The sequence below is a fragment of the Thermobia domestica genome, chromosome 9 (genome assembly GCF_964235325.1).
Source record: "Thermobia domestica chromosome 9, izTheDome1.hap1.1, whole genome shotgun sequence".
NCBI lineage: Eukaryota > Metazoa > Arthropoda > Insecta > Zygentoma > Lepismatidae > Thermobia > Thermobia domestica.
Genome location: NC_137462.1, coordinates 67,505,555 through 67,523,779, shown reverse-complemented (window position 1 = coordinate 67,523,779; position 18,225 = coordinate 67,505,555). Strand labels below are relative to the sequence as shown.

General features: G+C 31.5%; 1 protein-coding gene across 1 annotated transcript in view; it reads left to right on the top strand.

The window, feature by feature from the left end:
- LOC145660862 (phospholipid-transporting ATPase ABCA3-like) overlaps positions 1-18,225 on the top strand; it is a 157,083-nt gene that overhangs the window by 42,925 nt on the left and 95,933 nt on the right. Inside the window, exon 4 of the mRNA XM_081726288.1 lies at positions 13,507-13,595. Coding sequence (XP_081582414.1) covers positions 13,507-13,595 — 89 coding nt within the window. The remainder of the gene's footprint in view (positions 1-13,506; positions 13,596-18,225) is intronic.

The following is an 18,225-nucleotide window of genomic DNA, read 5'->3' as shown; positions in this document are numbered from 1 at the left end:
ATAAACGTAAACCGTTAAAACGTAAAACGTGAAAAACGTCAAACGTTTAAGAAGTGTTTTATTTTGTTCCTATACTTACCATTGTTTACCTTCCTCGTCATATCAATTACTATAAAACCATAATCTTCTTGCCAACATTTTGAACATATCTCTTTAAATTTATCATAAGACATATCTCCTCCAACAAACTCATTATACACATGTTTAAGATTAGTATCATCTTGCCTAAATACGCATAGGAAGTTAGCGTTATCTCTTATAAGCTGTTTAGGTACTTTTGAATATGTTTGTGCAAGATAGAAACAGTCTAAATGTCTATGTCTACCTCTTGTAAAGTAATTTCTAACAGTATCTTGATTCTCCAAAATGTAATCATCAAACACAAAGATAGAGTATTTTTCACATTCATCAATAGGCACAATAGTCATCACTGCTTAAGAACGTTGCTATTTGCTTCTTAAACTTTAGTTCTGCTTTTTCATATCGATCTTTTAATTGCTCATACTTTCGCTGATTCATGCTTTTAGAATATATGTAGAAGTAATTATTGTTTAACCAACCTGATTTTAATAAGAAGTTAAATAATAGAAATGTTTTATCACACCCAGATGGACCCACAATAAGACATCGAATATCATCAGGTATAAGCTCTCCATTTCTTTTCTTAACTCTTGTTTCTTTTATCATCTCTTTTACATCCCAATTAATAGTTTTCTCACCCATTTATTATAAAGAAAATTTTAATTCAGACTCGATAAATCGCTAGGTCCTTATATCTTTAAGTTGTTCTCTAATCTTATGCAACGTATTTTTTATATATTCCTCATCCATTTCACCATTTAATGTTATTATCATCTCTAACTTCTTTAAATGAGTTAATACAAGCGACAATGATTTTATATTCGTCTTTTCTTTTACTTATGTTTTACTTAGAAGACAAACCTGTTATAATAGCACTTCCAGTTGCAAGAGACGTTGTTAATATTGAGTAAATTGTTACAGGTATAAAAATATTAATAAACCCAGTTGTTGCAGAAAGTATAACCGATAACGTGATCAAAGTGTAGTATGCATATTTAACAATTCGTAGTTTTCTCTTTTTCTTCTTTAAACTGTATTCTAACTTTTGAATGACATCTTCTATTAACTTGATTACTTTCTCTCTTGGAATATCTCTAGGTAAATCAACCTCATTCATTTATTATATAATAAATGGCTAAGGTATTTAAGTTAACGAGTGATACTTCTGTTTTAAAGAAGAAACTCCATTACGGATTAGACAACAGTAGCAACTATTTAAGTATAGGACTAGTTGGATTTTACAGTACATATTTAACACCAAACATTACAGAGAAAAATAATAAATTAACATTTTGTGACTTTCCTGGCTTTTCTAATCTTACAAAACAACTTATAGTTCAACCTGGTCAATATAATTTAAAAGAATTAGAGGAATACATTAAATCAAATGTTCCATACTCTGATGCTTTTAATGCTAGTTTAGATATTAAATTTACTGAGGATAGAGAGAAAAAGAGTTAAAATATTTAACGAACGATGTAATATAACTTTAGATACCATTAATACTGTATTAGATTTTAGTGAAAAAAACTTAGGTAGAAACACAGAACATGTTGGAGATAAGATACCAAAGTTTCATCCGTTCGATACAATTAATGTTCACTGTAATATAGCAGATGGTATGTTTGTTAAAGATACTGAGTACACACATAGAGAAACAGGAATTATAGCATCATTTAAAACAGATGCCGAGTTTAAACATAGTATTATTTACGAGCCTACTTATCCATTATTTTTCCCTATATCCAAAGACAAGGTTGATAATTTTGAGATAAGGATAACAGATGAGAATGATTCCTTAATTGATTTTGGTGGAGCTATAACAACTGTACTTTTACAAACTAAGATTTTCTCTTAAATAAATAGGAAGATGTGTTCTATTAAAAGTTGTATGTTTAGTGTTCCTTATGGTAAACTAAAGGATTTAAATATTGATCATGTATTAACAAAGAAACAACTTAGCGATAAATCTAAGAAAATTAAAGAAGGTGAAGGAATGGATTTAACTCTAACTACTAAACAAATGAAAAATATTAAGAAAGAGCATATGGGTGGTTTTATTTTTACAATTCCGTCCATTTTAGCAGCTTTAGGAGCAGTTGGCTCATTAGCAGGTGGTGCAGCAGCGATTACTAAAACTGTACTTGATGCTAAGAAAAATAAACAAGAACTTGAAGAACAAAAAAGACACAATATGGCTATAGAAGAAAAACAGGGAGCAGGTAAACCAAAGAAGTCAGAAAACTAAAACCATTGACCAATTTCGATATAGAGAGGTTGGTTAAAGAATTAAAGATAAAACGATTTAGAGGTATATATATGAGTGACGAACTTCCACAAAAACCCTATGTAAATGAGTGTGGTGTAGTTAACGTCGATAAATCGGTAAACATTGGTACTCATTGGATATGCTATTGGAAAGATAATAACATAAAGTACGTGTTCGATTCTTATGGTGGTGTTCCTCATAAGCAGCTAGTACAATATCTTGGAACCAAAAACTTATTTTACAATGACGAATGGATACAAGACTTTAATTCAGTTATATGTGGTCATCTTTGTGTTAAGGTTTTAAATCTTCTAAATCAAGGGTATTCTTTTAGTGATGTTATGTATATAATTAAAAATGATTAAATATTATTAAGTTTAAGTGCTTTTATGGTATATATTCATAAAAGTTTTGTTTTAAGATAAATATAGAAGCTATACACAATAGATTTTTAGATTATTTTGAGAAGCATCAGGATGAACTAGATGCACTAGTTAGTTTTAATTTTTATCGGTATTTTAAGTATGTTAGTAAGATAGACTTAAAAGATAAAAACAACGTATATACAGTTATTGATTTATGGAAAATGTTTATACCTAAATTTTTGTACACGGAAGAAGAGTTGGTAAAGTTATATCCAATAATTACCTTAAAGAAGTTGTTGTCAAATTATAGCTTTAAACCATTAAAATGCAGTTATTGTGGTAGTAAGTCATTAAAAAAAGGTATGAGCAGATACATTTGTGATGTTTGTTCTGTAGAGAGTGGTTGGGTTTACAGTACTAATGAAGAAATGAAAGCTGCTTGTGTAAGAAAACCATGGTATGATACTACAAAAAGATTCAAGTTACAGTTATCTCGTTTGCAAGCTTTACAGGATAGAATTATTCCCGAAGATGTGTTCAAGGTGTTAAATGATGAATTTAGAGATAAGCCAAAAGATTTAATATCAACAAAAGATGTTTTAGAAGTACTAAAGAAAAACAAATACACAAAATATTATGATGATGTCTATTTAATACACTATCACGTTACCGATCAAAAACCATTAAAATTACAACATATGGAAGAAACACTTATAAATGAGTTCGAAGACTTACACGCGACCTTTATAGAAAAGTATCCGAAAAGAGTATTGTTTATTAACTTAAAATGTGTATTGTACTATCTGTTGAAAAAGCATGATATTCATGTTGATATTGATTTTAAACACTCACCTAAACAAATAGAGATTTTAAAGAAATGTTTTGAAAAATTAGGATGGGCATTTTCTTTATAATAAATGAGTATGGATATATTTGGTAATGTTAAAGATAGAAAAGGTGATGTTGATATTAGTGAAGAAAAATTAAAATTGTTGCAGAATTTAAATGATGTTGTTAGCGTAAGTCAACTTAGATCAATAGAAGCTCAATTAGAGAACGATAGAAAACGATTTGAAGATGCATTAGAACCGTTACAAGACATATACATAAAGAAAGATGTTCCAAAGATTAGGATGGATACTACTAAATTTATTATGCAGAAAGAAATCATACCTTTATTATATCGACTAAGAGCTAAAAACGTTAAGGAGCCAATCTTTAGAATATTTAATCTCTCTAATGGTTACAAATTTCTCTATAATGGAAAAATAATGCATATAGAATTAAGTTTGGATAAATACTTTCTAGAGATATATTTAGGTGATACTTTGAAAATTTACCTTGTAGCTTTAACAAGAATGATATAATTACAATTAAGCCAAATAAAAATTCAGCTATGGAAGAAGGTCAATTATTGTTTGTTGTAATGTACATAGAAAGAGAACTTTCCTAAAGACGTATAGTTTTAGGTGGTGATAAATTTTAATTATTTTGCTGATTTTCTATACAATAAATAATGATGATGTATTGTGTTAAATGTAAGAAATCAACAGATACAGAGAAAGATACTATTAGGATAGAACAAACAAAAAATGGAAGATATATTAAGAAAGGTATTTGTTCTGTATGTGGTGTTACTAAGTCTCAATTCGTTAAAAAGCCCGATTGACTAGAAGAAGGTAAAGGTATTAGAGAAGACATTATAGAAGAAATTCATAAACCAGCAAGGAAAAACTATCCTAGACTAAGTGTTGTGATTAAAGGTATTGATGATCTTTGGCAAGCTGATCTTGTAGAAATGGATAGTGGAGTACTTAAAGGTATTTCCAAAATCAGTAAAAGGTATAAGTATCTACTAACAATAATAGACGTGTTCTCGAAATATGCATTTGCAGTTCCTGTTAAAGATAAGAGTGGGAAGAATGTTACTGAAGCATTTGAATCAGTGTTAAAAGTAAGAAAACCCAACAATTTACAAACAGATCAAGGGAAAGAGTTTTACAATAAAGAATTTAAAGATTTGATGAGAAAAAACAATATCAATCATTACTCAACATATAGTGGTAAAAAAAGCTTCTGTTGTTGAAAGATTTAACAAAACACTTAAACAAAATACTGTATGTGGAAGAAATTTACTGTTCAAGGTAATTATAAGTGGTTAAAAATATTGCAAGGTTTGGTTGATGAATATAATAACAAAGTACATAGAACAATTGGTGTGAAACCTGTAGAAGTGAATAAGAAAAATGAGCATGTGATATTGAAAAAAGTGTATAAGAAAGAATATAAGTCTGTTAAGTTAAAGTATAAGATTGGTGATTATGTTCGTATAAGTGAAATTAAAGGTTTGTTTGAGAAAGGATATACACCTAATTGGTCAACAGAAGTATTTGTTATTAATGAGGTTATACCATCTAATCCACCAACATATAAAATTAAAGATTTAAACAATGAAGAAATTAGAGGAAGATTTTATGAACAAGAATTATTAAAAACTAAATATGAGGATGAGTATTTGCTGGAAAAAATATTGAGAAAGAAAGGTAATAAAATGTTTGTTAAATTGTTAGGGTTTGATGATTCACATAATAGTTGGATAGATAAGAGTAATGTAATATTATAAATGTTATATTTTATGGTTATTCCATAAAAGATAATTAGGATAAGAAGGTGAGTGATGAATATGAATATAATAGTGATGATTATGATGATGAATGAGATTATGAAAATGATTTAGTTTTTATCATATTAATAGTGACTTTGATGGGGTGATCCCATAAAAGTCGTATACTAAGACAACACACTAATATATGTAGACAATGGCAGGGGTGTGCAAATATTAGCATTTGTCTTAGGAAAATGAGTATGCTAATGTTGGTATATATAAGATAAAAAAATATTATGAAAATGATCTAAAAAATTTGGTGAAGATAAAAAACGATACAGTATTTTTCTATATAAATAGGATGAGTATATATAATGTTAATTTTACTAGTGAGGAGATGAAGGAGATGTCGATTACAAAACTAAAACTAATATGTAAAGTCAAAAAAATCCGTGACTATAGTTCTTTAAATAACAGTGAATTAATCAAAAAAATCGAACAATATCAAAATGAACCAGATGAATTGAAAGTTATATACACAATGAAAGTTGATGAACTAAAATACCATTGTAAAAGGAAGAGGATAAAAGGTTATTCCAGATTAAGAAGGGCTGAACTTATTGATCTTATTAAACAACATGAAGATAAACAAAACAGATCACAAATTAGAAACATATTCCCATTTAAACAAGATGTTTTTGAAGAATCGAAACCACAGCGAACACCAATTAAAGTAGAAACAAAGGAAACAGCAATACAGAAACGATTGCAAACTATCACAATTGAAAACATAGGATATAAAGATCCGGTGAAGTTTTTAAATATAAGTGGGAAAGTTGTTATTAACAAAATCAAGGAAGAATTACAGCACCACCCACTTAAAGTCAACCTTGTATTCATTTGTGATTATATTAAAGATAAAGAAGTACAAGAACGCAATTTTAAAACATCAAATGAGAGAATATTACAATCAAGTGACCCAGATGAATATATAACCCATGCTAAACAAAAACTACGTAGAGAGATGGGGGAATTTCAAGGTAGAGTATCAGGATGGTCATTACATCAAATTAAACACTTGGAAATCAGACTAAATAAATATGTACCGTTGAGAGCTTCTTCCTATATTGAACTTTCCAAACCAATTAAAGATAAGAAAGCAGTGATTAATGTTCAAAATAAAGATAATAAATGTTTCTTGTATTCTATTGCAAGTTATTTAAAACCAGCACAAAAAGATCCTCAAAGAGCTCCACAATATAATCAAATTGTGAATGAGTTACAAGAGAAATATTGTAACGGTATTGAATTTCCTGTACAATTAAAAGATATAGTAAAGTTTGAAAAGAGAAGTAACATATCTATTAACGTGTATAGTTATGATGATGAATATAATATATACCCACTTCAAATCACAAAAAGTAAGCAGGACAAACACGTCAATTTATTATATGTAAAAGATGAAAATAATGACCATTTTTGTTGGATAAAGGATTTATCGAGATTAATAAGAAGTCAAGTAACAAAGCATAAGGAGAAATTGTACTTCTGTGAGAGGTGTTTAACAAGACATTTTAGAAATGAGATAGAATCACAAGAACATGAGCTATATTACAAGGAGCATGAATCTGTTAGAATAGAACTTCCAAAACCATATGACAATCAAATACAGTTCCAAAATTATAATAGATCATTGAGAGTACCATTTACGATATATGCCGATTTTGAATGTTTGTTATGTAAAATGGAAGTAGACCATAATTGTTCTAAAACTGTGAAGTATCAAAAGCATTTACCAATGAGTTTACGTTATTACATCAAATACTCAAATGGTATGTATAAAAGTCCTGTTAGTTATATTGGTTTAGATGCTGCAAAGGTGTTTGTGAAGAAGTTAAAACAAGAAGCAATAGAAATAAAGAAAATATATAACAAAAAAGTTGAAATGGATAACCTAACTAATGATGAGGAAGAGAGATATAATAATTCCAATAGTTGTCATATATGTGAGAAAAACTTGAATGATTTACCACCAGCTGTTGAAAACAAATAAATGTTAAATAAGAAAATACAATTCGCTAAAGATAATGATGACATGATTAAAAAGTTAAGAGAATGGAAAGATCAATTAGGAAAATGTTTAAAGGAGATAAATAAAAATAAAGCAAAAGAGATCATGATCATTTAACTGGAAAGTTTAGAGGTGCAGCTCACAGTTATTGTAACTTAAGCTATCGAAATCCTAATTTTATTCCAGTATTTATTCACAACTTAAGTGGTTATGATACTCACCTGTTTGTTAAAGAACTTGCTTATGATAAGAATGAAATAAAACTAATTGCAAACAATGAAGAAAAATATATCACACACTCGAAATATGTGAAAGTTGATAAAAAGAATGGGATTAATTTACGATTTCTAGATTCATTTAGGCTTATGTCAAGGAGTTTAGCAGAACTAGCAAATAACCTTACAAAAGAACAATATAGAGAAACGTCAAAGTATTTCCCTAATGATTTATTAGATTTAGTAATTAAAAAAAGGTGTGTACCCATATGATTATATTGACTCAATTGAAAGATTAGAAGAAACAAAACTACCTTCAAAAGAAATGTTCTTTAATAAACTTACTAAAACTCACATCAGTGATGAAGATTATGAGCATGCGGAAAATGTTTGGAAGTCATTCAATATTAAAAATCTAGGTGAATATACAGAACTTTATAACAAGACAGATGTATTAATATTAGCTGATGTATTTGAAAGTTTTAGAGATGTATGTTTAAAAGCATATGGTTTAGATCCTGCTTGGTATTTCACTGCTCCTGGTTTATCGTGGGATTCAATGTTAAAGATGACTAAGATCAAACTAGAAATGTTAACTGACTATGACAAAATATTAATGATAGAGAAAGGTATAAGAGGTGGAATTTCACAATGTAGTAAGAGATATGTAAAATCAAATAATAAGTATATGAAAAGTTATAACAAAGACGAACCTTCAAAGTATTTAGCTTATCTAGATGCAAATAATTTATATGGATGGGCTATGAGTCAATACATGCCTTACAAATACTTTAAATGGGTTCAACCTTACATAAACATAATGAATATTCCAGATGATTCAGAAACTGGCTACATATTAGAAGTTGATTTAGAATATCCAGAATACTTACATAATAAACACTCAGATCTACCATTAGCTCCAGAAAATATGTGTCCACCAGGATCGAAACATTCAAAATTATTAACAACGCTTTACAACAAAGTAAGATGTTATTCACTACAGAAACTTAAAACTATATATGTCACTTGGGATGATGTTAAAGAAAATTCATAGAGTATTGGAGTTCAAGCAATCAAACTGGTTAAAGGAATATATTGATCTAAATACAAATATGAGAACAAGAGCTAAGAATGATTTCGAGAAAGATTTTTACAAGTTAATGAACAATAGCGTATTTGGTAAAACAATGGAATAAAATTAGAAAAAGAGCATCTATTACCTTAGAATGTAATCCAATGAGGGTGGACAAGTTAATAGCGAAACCGAACTTTGATTACAGAACAATATTTGCTGAAAATTTGTGCGCGATACATATGAAAAAAGAAAAATTGACCTTCAACAAACCAATATATGTTGGTATGAGTGTGCTAGATTTGTCAAAACTATTAATGTATGACTTCCATTACAACATTATGAAACCTAAATACGATATCGATATAGACTTATGTTACATGGATACTGATAGTTTTATATATGAAATTGATACAGATGACTTCTACAAAGATTTAAAGGAAATGGTTGATCTATTTGATACAAGTGAATATGGAAAGGATAATCAATATGGAATACCACTAGTAAACAAAAAAGTATTAGGAAAGATGAAGGATGAAAACAATGGTAAAATAATGACAGAGTTTGTTGGGTTAAGATCAAAGATGTATGCCTTTAAAGTTGAAAATAAAGAGAAGAAAAAAGCAAAACGAATAACGAAATGTATAATAGCAAAAGAGTTACAATTTAATGATTATAAACGAACCCTATTCAATGATACGAAAACATACAAAAATATAAATCTAATTCGAAGTTGTAAGCATGATGTGTATACCATAGCTGTAAATAAGTTAGCATTAGATTCGAGTGATGACAAAAGATATATACTGGAGAGTGGTGTAAGTACATTAGCTTGGGGGCATTATAAGATATAGTTAAAATGTAATTATGTGTAGTGTAGTTGATAGGTGTTAGTGAGTAATTATGTGTAGTTTAGTTTTAAGTAAAATTTAATTAACTTTTATGTGTAGTGTAGTTGATAGGTGTTAGTGAGTAATTATGTGTGGTTTAGTTTTAAGTAAAATTTAATTAACTTTTATGTGTAGTGTAGTTGATAGGTGTTAGTGAGTAATTATGTGTGGTTTAGTTTTAAGTAAAATTTAATTAACTTTTATGTGTAGTGTAGTTGATAGGTGTTAGTGAGTAATTATGTGTGGTTTAGTTTTAAGTAAAATTTAATTAACTTTTATGTGTAGTGTAGTTGATAGGTGTTAGTGAGTAATTATGTGTGGTTTAGTTTTAAGTAAAATTTAATTAACTTTTATGTGTAGTGTAGTTGATAGGTGTTAGTGAGTAATTATGTATAGTTTAGTTTTAAGTAAAATTTTAACTTTTTTATATGATATTTTTAAGTCATAAAAGTGTTTTTGTAATTTTATCCTTAAACATATGCAACCAGTAACATGAAAATAATTGTTTTAGTCAGTATTTATACCCCTTTTACATTTCTTTAATACATTCTTAAATAGTGGAGATATTTGATTTTTTGTAACTAGATTTAGTGATTTTTTGTAACCAGATTTAGTGATTTTTCATTTTTGTAACTAGATTTAGTGATTTTGTAACCAGATTTAGTGATTTTTGTAACCAGATTTAGTGATTTTTGTAACTAGATTGAGTGATTTTTCATTTTTGTAACTAGATTTAGTAATTTTTTGTAACCAGATTTAGTGATTTTTCATTTTTGTAACTAGATTTAATGATTTTTTGTAACCAGATTTAGTGATTTTTCATTTTGTAACTAGATTTAGTGATTTTTGTAACCAGATTTAGGGATTTTTTGAAGTCAAAACCGGTTATAACCAGATTTAGTGATTTTTTGTAACTAAATTTAGTGATTTTTTGAAGTCAAAACCGGTTATAATCAGATTTAGTGATTTTTTATAACTAAATTTAGTGATTTTTTGAAGTCAAAACCGGTTATAACCAGATTTAGTGATTTTTTGTAACTAAATTTAATGATAGAATGTGTTAGAAGTTATTAAGAGTGAGATAGAAGTTATTTGATATGTGCTAGAAATTATTTGGGGGATAGGGAGTGCGCTAGAAATTATTAGAAGTTGATTAGAAGATATTTGGGGGCAGGGGTGCGCTATTGTTATTGAGGGTAGGGTCATTGAGGGGTGAGTTAGTAAAAGTGCGCTAGAATCCCCATTTTCCCTCTACTTCCTTTTCTCTCTTCTTCAGCTAGGGAATAATAGCAGTGTTGTCAAAAAGGTAACACAAAAAGTTGCCAAATGGGAGATGAAGTGAATCGACTAGAGTCGAATGAAATATATGTAAGTAATAACAATGTCATTCAGAGAACAGTACATGAACAATAATTACCATTTTAGTACTATATATAGACCCTACTATTTTTAGTACTGGAGAGACCGACGACTCATTCGCAACCTGTACCTAGGACAACGAGTCAAGTTGCGCTTGAATGAAGGAGAAACCAATAGTGTGGAGATTGGAAGAGGAGTCAGACAAGGACGTAGTATGTCACCCGAATTATTCAACATTTACTATGAATGTTTAATGAAGGAAACATTAATGGGAATTGGAGATTTCAAGATTGGGGGGCAGATCATTAACAAGATTAGGTATGCAAATGATACGACTATTATAGCTAGAACCGAAGAAAGACTACAGGAGATTATTGACAAAATAGTTAACATTGGGAAATGATATGGAATAGAAATCAACATCGAAAAATCGAAAGTCATGAGAATATCCCGTGGAAATGCACCATTACGGATCAGAGTAGAACAAAGAATACTTGAAGAGACCGATCATTTCAAGGATCTAGGAAATATTTTGACGAGAGACGATTACTGAACCAAAGGGATCAGATCAAGAATTGTCATAGCCAAAGAAGCATTCAACAGGAAGAGATCACTCTAAACTAGAATCTTAATATTGGACTAAGGAAGACGTTGGTTAAGTGTTATATATATGGAGTATTGGACTGTATGGTTCAGAGACTTGGATATTAGAGAAGTTAGAGAAGAAATATTTATAGAGATTCGAAATGTGGTGTTGGAGGAAGATGGAGAAGATAAAATGGACAGAAATGGTGAAGATGCTTTAAAACGGATAAGCGAGAATAGGACGCTTCTAGTCAGCATCCTTCATAGAAAGGCCAATTGGATTGGAGACATCTTACGAAGAAATTGTCTTCTTCATACCGCCATAAAAGAAAAGATGGAAGGAAAGTGAGGAATGGGAAGAAGAAGAACAAGTTATCTATGATTTGAAAAATAGAAGAAAATATTGAGAGTTAAAAGAGGGAGTTGAAAATCGAGAAACATGGAAGAAACATTTCCAGGCCCAAACTGAAAATTAAGAAGAAGAAAAGAAAAAAAAGAAACCTTATTAGACCTGCCTATTATTACTTAATATACTATAGTATTAATACATAAATAATATTTAGTATAGTATTAGTAAATAATAATATACTATAGTATTTGGTGAATTTTACATCAATGAAATTAAAAATGCGTTTTAAAAACCCACAACAGTTAAAAGTCTACAAAGAAAAAAAAAATAATCTTACACTCACTTCACTTTTACCTGTGCTTCTACATATATTCGTTATGTTGTATTACTAGTGGATTTCAACGGAAATTCTGCAAACTAATTGACATTTTAAGTTGAAATTGTTCTCCGTTAGAGGGCAATAGGTAGGAAACAAGCCAGGAAATGGAAATGTGTCACACCCTTTATGCTTGCTGAACTCGCGGACGTTTGCATTGATTCAAATAAACTAAAGGAAAATAAACATATCGAAACTTCTACTTCAGTGCCTGATTTTAGAAGAACAAGTTGTTCACAGCGCAGAAGTAGCTAGATTTGTAAGTTGCCAAATTTATTGTCTTTTAAAACTTACAAAAAATGTCACTAATCAAAACAATATTTCTTGCAGTTATTCCGGAAGTCGAATATCCTAGATTTAGCGATTTCCCCCTCAAATTAGCAACACTGAATAAGAGTTTTCAATTAGTAGTATGGTGATTACATTGCATAATATGTAAGGGCAGGCGATTAAAGCTCCATAGTGTAGGCGGACGAACGCTAAAAAGAGGTAAGCGAGAACACGTGACCGAGAGTCCATGGGCTTCGTTCCGTAACTGTTTGCGTCAAATCAACGCAAAATGTGCGTTTAAGTTTACGGTAATAGGCAGAACAGTTCTAATTGATTTTTGGTAAGATTTGCGTTGCGTTACACTTCACAATTTTTGCGAAGACTAGTACGGAATAAGGCTCGTGAATAAAGCATGTACCTCTGTAATAACTCTCATTGATTCAATCAGGGTTGAAGACTCAATATTAAAATAACTAAAATTTTCAGTCCTTTCTCATTCGCATCACAAAAGAATGTCCATAACCTATTATTATTTTTTTAGAAAATTTCTTTGTATTGATGGGATAAACACATGACTTTGGAACTACCTTAACATTGCACAGCCCTTCTAGTTGGTTGATTTGAAGCTTAGCGTCCTTTTCAGTACCGAGGATATATAAGACTTAGACCTCAGCTTAACGTAGTAGTAAAAAAATACACCTATGAAGTAAAAAAAAATATAAAAATAAAATATGAAATATTTGTTTATTAGTTATAAGAACATGACCAGATAAGCAAGAGAAAATCAAATTTAAAATAGGAACACAACACTGAAAGATCATAAAAGAGCGCGGCTGGAAGTACTCATTTAAACAATGCTTTTCTCACGGTGTTTTTAGGTTAATTATTTGGGTAGAATATTAATGATACTTGAAATTAAGATTTTTAATTTATATAACAGCTCAAGTATCAATAAACATATATTATAATCATAATTATTGTTTTTTTTTCTATATTTAGATGTCATGGTGCAATATCGTTTTCCTGCAATACAAGTATTAATAGATAAGGCATATATCGACATGAAAACAAACAATACAAATTTCCAAGTAAGTATAAATAAACATAATTATTTTATGATAGCATAATAACCGAATTCCATCACACCATGTTTCTCCAGTACATACTTTTAATATTCAATCAACTTGTGACTAAAGTATTAGAAACTAGACAAGGGAAAGAAAAAAAAAAGGATAAAATGGAATTTTTCAGAAGGCAACTTCTGGTAGTACTAACCTTTATTAAAAGCATCAAGTACTAACCTTTATTAAAAGCATCAAAGAAATAGTTCGTAATAGAAGTAAGATACCATCGAATATCAAATATATTCATTAGCAACATATTTGTCAACATGTATTCAAATATATTCATTAGCAACATGTTGATATGTTTTATGTTAAATAAACGGCTTAACTTAATTGTTAATAGTTTTACGATTCTAAAAATAACAACAATATACATATGAATGAATAAACCCGGGACTTCCAGAGAATTATGCAGCCAAATTATCAATATTTTTAAGATATTTTATTAATTAATAGACAATAAAAGCCAATTTATGGCATTATTTAATGAATTTCCGATATCAAAATATATAGCACCGAAATTGCTTGATCTAGATATTTTCCAAGAATTAGATTAGGATATATCGTGTATCGTTTTTATATTATTTTAAATTTCTAGAAAACAATTGATTAAATACGTTAGAGAGTAATATATGAACTATTTTAAAACTTCGACACGTCAAAAACTTTTAAATGTATGTTTCATTATTATACTATCAGTAATGGATCAAATAATAAAATTTAAATTTTTAGATTTAAATTTACAATTGGAAATAAAATGCCAGTAAAAAATTAATTTTCCATATATATGAACAATTAAGTTTACTTGTAATAGCGATAGTTCATTATATATTATTATCATCATTTGTGTTTAATTTAAAAAAGATCTGGAAATAACGTGAAGGAAAACACAAGATATTAGCCTGTAGATTTCTCGGTAAATGATGTGCAAATGGAAGGAATGATTGGAATTTCGAATTACAAAATATCATATTTCCTACTGAATTTGGTCTACGACGATTCGAATTTTACCTTCAACTGTAGATGCATGTTCCATATAATCCGGATGTTGAAAAGGAACACTAATTTTACTAGCAAACAAATATAACAGGATTACAAAACACCACCATTTGTCATTATAAGCGGAAGTACTCCTTTCCTGCAGGTGAAAAATTACTATGGTTAGTGGAAAGATGTAGGCTTACCTATTCTATGTATTGTTATGTGTGTGTGTGTTGCTTATTGCCTCAAAGCTAAAGACGGGAAGACGGGGAAGAGGTACTTTTCACATAAACATATGTGAAATAAAATTACAGCAAACTTATATAAAACGGAATTTGAATAAAGGGGAAACACTACTGCACGAATTCACACACAGCACGAATGCACACATTGCACGAATGAACCCACTAATGCTGAGGTAAGTTACACAGTTGTTCACTAGGTGGTGCTATATATGCTAGGATGTTTAGATATGGACTTTTTGTTTTCTATATGTACAATTTGAACATTTGATTGTTTATATTAAGTGTTTCCATCCTTTGTTTGTTGTGTCTAGTAGTATTATAAAGTGAAATTAATGTATATTCACATATCTTAATTATGCTTTTTGCAACGCTTGCAAATTTTTTATTGTTCTTGAAAGGAAAACAATGTATGAATGTGTACCATACTATTTGAATTCCTAGCCTTGCTTATAGCGATCGGTGCATAACCCAGTGATCAGATATTGCATACGTATCTGTGAGATCTACGCACTCATCCTATGTCAAGGACAGAGAAAGATTTTCATCTTTCGAGAAGGATTGACTTTCTTATTTTTGCGCTTATCATCTGTGCCTTGTTTGCAGGTGATTCCTTGTGATCTTGCTCTGTTTCTTACTAACGCGGTTTGTAAGTCCGCTCAAAATTAAGGCGAGGCGCAACACTTACGTGTTAGCGGTACGCCGAACTATTACTAACAAAACTTGAATTATAACTCTGCCCTTACTACTGGTAAAGTACTAATCTTCGGTTGGCACCTATCTATACGTTCAACCTCTTTTCGGGCTTGGGATGGAGCCTCCTCCACCGCCGAAGGTAGGGCCTCCGGGCCGCCAGAAAACGATTCCGAAGATTGTCACTGGCATATCACGGAACTCTTCCGAAGGTGACATGGAAGAACGCTCTCAATTACGTCGAAATTCCACTGCCTCGACTAGTTCGCAAGGCTCCCGTGATCGTTCCCGATCACCCAAATATCGAAGTACAGCAAAGCCATTAGATCTCCAGGCAAAACTCGTCCAGCTCCACTGGCTATTTCAGTTGATCCTGCTATGGACTACTAATCGACCGACTCGACTCCTGCTGTTGATGCAATACTCTTCACCAATTTACCTCAAGATCCCAAACATCCCAAGAACTTTTTCCAGAAACTACTTCGTCATTGCACCCGTGAGGATATCTATTGTATTATTCCTACAGAAAATGGCATCATCCTCAAAACTACAAATCAAACCCTTTATAACCATCTATGCTATAAAGTCAGTGAGACATCTTTCGGTTCAACTACCCGAATGCAGAAGTTAAAATCCTCTACAACCAAACTACAACCGCCTCCATGCCGAGCTCCTCTACTATCAGCTATCATTCGTGGCGTCGATCCTGCTTATACCGAGAAAGAAATTCTGGAAGAACTGCAAGCTGATAACATCCATCCAACGAAGCTCTTTTATCGTCATTATCACCTAGTAGAACCTTCTCACACACTACCTCCACTATCTCTTCGCTGCGCAAAATGCTTACAATATAACGATCACCCTACGCATAAATGTACAAGCCAGGTTATTTGTCCTCACTGCAAAGGACCTCACGCAGTTAAAAACTGTACCCAACTTAACCAACAGCCTACTTGTAATACTTGTGACGGCCCGCATCCTACTTATTCGTACAAATGCACCAGCAAACCGAAACCAAATCCTGCAAAACCGGAAACGGTAGTTCCGCTCCGTGTTCATAATGATCCTAACACTACAACCATAACCACCAGTACTCAAACATCAATCCTTCCTCCACCTACTATCGAAAACGTACTTTATTTTACGACTCTTGTCCTACAAATTCTCTTTCCATTTGAGCGTCAGCGAATACTCGAACACATTCAGAAGACGGCCTTTGATATTTTCCATTTACATATGGCAGCTACTTGTTCCGGATTATATACCTATTTTCACTTCCATTGTGGTACAGCAGCATGAATCATTCAACTCGGCGAAAAAGTATCATCCGTATCATGTTCAACAACATACGATCTCTACCCACTAACAGATTACTTTTGGAAACGAAGGCAGCAGCTCATAATGTCGACTGTACCTATATAGCTCTTAACGAAACATTTCTGAAAAAATCCAACCACTGCTATATACCTAATTATCATTTACTCCGTTCCGATTTATCACAGAATGTAGCCCGAGGCGGTGCTGCCTTAGCTCTCAAGTGTTCCCTACCGAAACGTTCCATTATTCCACGTCATTCTGAACAATATCCGGAGCACGTCATTGGCAACGTCTACTTTTCAGATCGAGCTATCACAGTCGCAACTATTTATGTCCGATCAACACAACCATTGCCTTATCGTTTTCTTACATAACTGGACCTCCATTTTAAGACGTACGCTCTACTGGCTGACCTTAATTACCATTCTCGCACTGCAACACAAAAAGAACGCTTCCAAGACTTCTTACTAACTACCAATGCATCATTCATTGACATCCCACAGTCCACACGCCCCGGAAGTGAAACAACGCCGGATGTAATAATACTTTCAAATAACCTTTTGACTTCATCTACTATCGAAGTTTCTGGACACCATAGGGAGTGATCATCTTCCGATTCTTCTTACGATACAACAACCAGCTCGCACTCAAACTCTAGTATCTTCACCTCCATAAGGCCAATTGGACCAAATATCAAACACACATCACCGCCAGATTCGCCGAAACTAATTCCACTCTTATCACTTTTGAATCAATAGATCTATTACCAGAGACTTTAACGGAAGTAATTACTGATGCAACCGAACATGCAATACCTAAACTTACTTCTCATCCGCTCCGGCCTAATTAACCTCCATATGCCATTACCCTTCTGGATCGTTCCCATGCATACCTTACCGAGTACCGAAGAACACAGGATCCATATTTTTTCAATCTTCACAAGCAGTTTCAGAGAATGGTCAAGCACTATGTCCTAGCCCAAAAACGTCTTACCTGGCGAAATTCCTGTAACCAACTACAAAATGAGCGGAACCCGACGAAATTCTGGAACTTACTGAAACAACTGACTTATTAGAAACAAGGTCCGCAATATCCTCTCCTCGTAAATGGTACGGCTCCAACCACCGATACTGATAAAGCAACAGCATTTGCCGCATATTTCGAAACCGTTTTTACACCCCATTCCGATCCAATTTTTGCTCATCCTTCTCACCAGCATATTGAACTAGAAGGCTATCCGACTCAACAATCACTGCAAGCCCGGTTTGATGAACCAATCGACACTGCCGATGACCTCCTAGTCCCAATAACTCCACAGGATATCCATCATGTTCTACATAACAGGCTTAATACGGCACCAA